The sequence below is a fragment of the Phragmites australis genome, chromosome 8 (assembly GCF_958298935.1).
Source record: "Phragmites australis chromosome 8, lpPhrAust1.1, whole genome shotgun sequence".
NCBI lineage: Eukaryota > Viridiplantae > Streptophyta > Magnoliopsida > Poales > Poaceae > Phragmites > Phragmites australis.
The window spans coordinates 27135536-27138198 of NC_084928.1; the positions used below are offsets into that span (position 1 = coordinate 27135536).

The following is a 2663-nucleotide window of genomic DNA, read 5'->3' on the forward strand; positions in this document are numbered from 1 at the left end:
AAATCTAAATTTTGAATTTAAATACATCTCTCATAAAGGTCTCTACATTCTCAAAAAGATTGGACCACCAAAAAACACGTACCGATAATATTTGAATTTTGTTTATTTAAATATTGTTTAAATTGTTTGAATTTGTCCGGTAAATCTTCGCTAAACCTGATTTCTCTGAGATACTGGGTTCAAAATTTTATTTATCGGTAAGGTTTCCCTGAAATGGTCCAAGCAAGAATTTATTGAGATTGTGATATCAACTTGAAGAATTGAGCATATTAAGTCTCGGTATCGAAGCGTTTAGACACAGATATACTCATCCAATGAGCACAAAAAATTATTGGTGAAAATTGGTACACCTAGGGATAGCCTATCTATCATAACCCGCTGTGCGGATATTACAAACACCATGAGAGCATTATAAGACACTGTTTGACAGAGTTCCAGCTTCGAGTTTAATGCAAGATCTAGAATTTGTATGATAAAAAAAAGTTTAAATATATGTTTTCAATAAAAACAAGATGGCTAAACTAAAGAGTATCAATCTGTCCATAATTCTAGCTCTAAGAATTTTTAGAGCTAAAGATGACCAGCTTCAAAAAATTTAGAGTTGAAGCTCTGCTAAACAGATCCTAGTAGTCCTTTTGGATGCATTAGCTACCTTCGAACATACCGATCGAGATCGACAATTAAATTGTATCAGGCCATAGTTATGCAGGGTCAAGGAGAAAAAAAAAACAGAGAACGAAATCTTGAGAGATGCTAGCTACCAGACAGAAAGCTTCTTTCTATACACATGCATGATTATACGATTATCTGCGAGACTGCGACAGCAAGCCGGCCAAAGATCGTGTGAAAAGTACATGTTACCATGATTCTAGAACAATACGTAGAAGTCCTTGCGGCAGGACAAGGAACCATACAGAGAAGAAATTTTTATGAGCGTCATTAGTGTTTTTGTTGTGCTAATGTCTTTCCAACGTGAACTGTAAGTGCAACAAAGTACATGCATCTAACTGAATCACTGAGCCTAATGCATAACTTCGTTCGTACTTCTACCAATCACAAGCTCTGCATACACGAGCATAAACAAGGAAGATGCACATAGAGTTTTACCTACTTTGCTAGACCTACTTGTCTACATAGTACATGGCATAATCTCAAAAAGGAAATATACATATATAATGTACATCATACTATATATACATGGATCTAGCTTGCAAACATTACGCAAAACATGTACTATGTACTATATAGCACAGACACGCACTTCACACTAGAACAAAATTAAGGGTGAAACTAACACGCAGCAGCTAAAAGCTATGGACATATACGTGTGGATGCATGGCTCTTAGGCGATGCCGGTGACCGGCCGCGCGTACCCGCCGTAGCCGTAGTCCGGCGTGGCGGTCGCCAAGCTCTGCTGCGTGCGCAGCTGCTCGTAGAATTTCTTGATGAACTCCTCGGCCTCCCGGTCCACCTGCCCGCCGTCCCCTACCGCGTCGTTCCTCAGCGGGAACGGCGAGTCGGTGATCCGCATCTGCCTCACGTGCGCCGGGGTGCGGTCGAAGCTCGCCCACAGCGCGGGGGAGGGCGTCGCGAGCACCGCGAGGGACGAGGGCTGCTCGGCGCCCGCGCCCGAGCTGCCGTCGCCGGCGTCGCTCAGCAGCTGCTCGTTGTTGTTGAGGATCTCGAAGACCCTGGCAATGTCGGCCGCGTCGTAGTTGTACCAGCCGGGCTCGGCACCGTTGGCGCCGCGGTGGGTGCGGCGGTTGTTGCGGCGGCGGCGGCGCTTGCCTGTGGGGATGAGGTGGAGGGACGGGTAGGAGGGGGTGTTGCTGCAGCTGAACTCCACCTCGCGGGCGCCGCGAGGGTCGTAGACGGCGAGAGCGGGGTCGAGGGCGCGGCACGAGAACGACTGCGGATCCGCCGCAGCCGCCGCCGCGGCGTTGTTGTGGTGTTGGTGACCGTTGGTGGTCATGAGTTTGCCCAGGGCTTTGCCAGCGATCTTGCCGCGGTGGAGCAAGAGGTGGAGGTCCATGGCCAGCTTCCGCTTGGACATGCCCTTGCGGAGCATGAACAGCACGGCGCGCACCACGTCCCACAGCCGCCGCGCCATGTTCGACTCCATCCTGCCACGACCTCTTGCGGCTCCTGGTCTCGAATTCTTGCACCCCTTTCCGGTGATGTTTGGTTTGTGGTGAGAGAGTTTCTTTGTGGAGATGCTTTGGTGCTTTGGGGTTTGCGTTGTAACACGAGTAGGAGGAGGGGGTATTTAAAGGGAGGTAACAAAGGCGGGTGATGGCTGCCAAAGTGGCCAATCAACCATGTGGTGGGTGCTGGGAGCTCCAGGTTTGGGGCTGTGTGGCTTTCGAGCTCTTGTTTTGTGCAAGATTTTATCTTTATCTATGCGTCACTTAATGACGAAGCTTCTGATCGAAATTAGTTGAAACTCAGAAGGAGAATGAGAGACTCTTAGATTACACGTGGTTAAATCACGTCATCAAGTAGAACGGCTTCTAACAGGCAGTTTATGTCAAAAGTCCCATAATGTAGCATTTGGCTAGTATACGCTTAGGGTACCTAGCTATTGATAGAAACAATAAGGAAGTGTGTTTTGGGGCTTCATGAGCCATCAAATATTATGTTACCGAAATGGGGAGAAAATTAGT

At 47.5% G+C, this 2663-nt stretch overlaps 1 protein-coding gene across 1 annotated transcript; it reads right to left on the reverse strand.

Annotated features, from left to right (window-relative positions):
* Positions 1-1146: 1146 nt before the first annotated feature.
* On the reverse strand, positions 1147-2254 carry LOC133926877 (uncharacterized). The gene has a single exon (XM_062373019.1). It carries the CDS (start codon positions 2120-2122, stop codon positions 1343-1345), a length of 780 nt encoding a protein of 259 aa, XP_062229003.1. The 5' UTR covers positions 2123-2254; the 3' UTR covers positions 1147-1342.
* Positions 2255-2663: the final 409 nt, after the last annotated feature.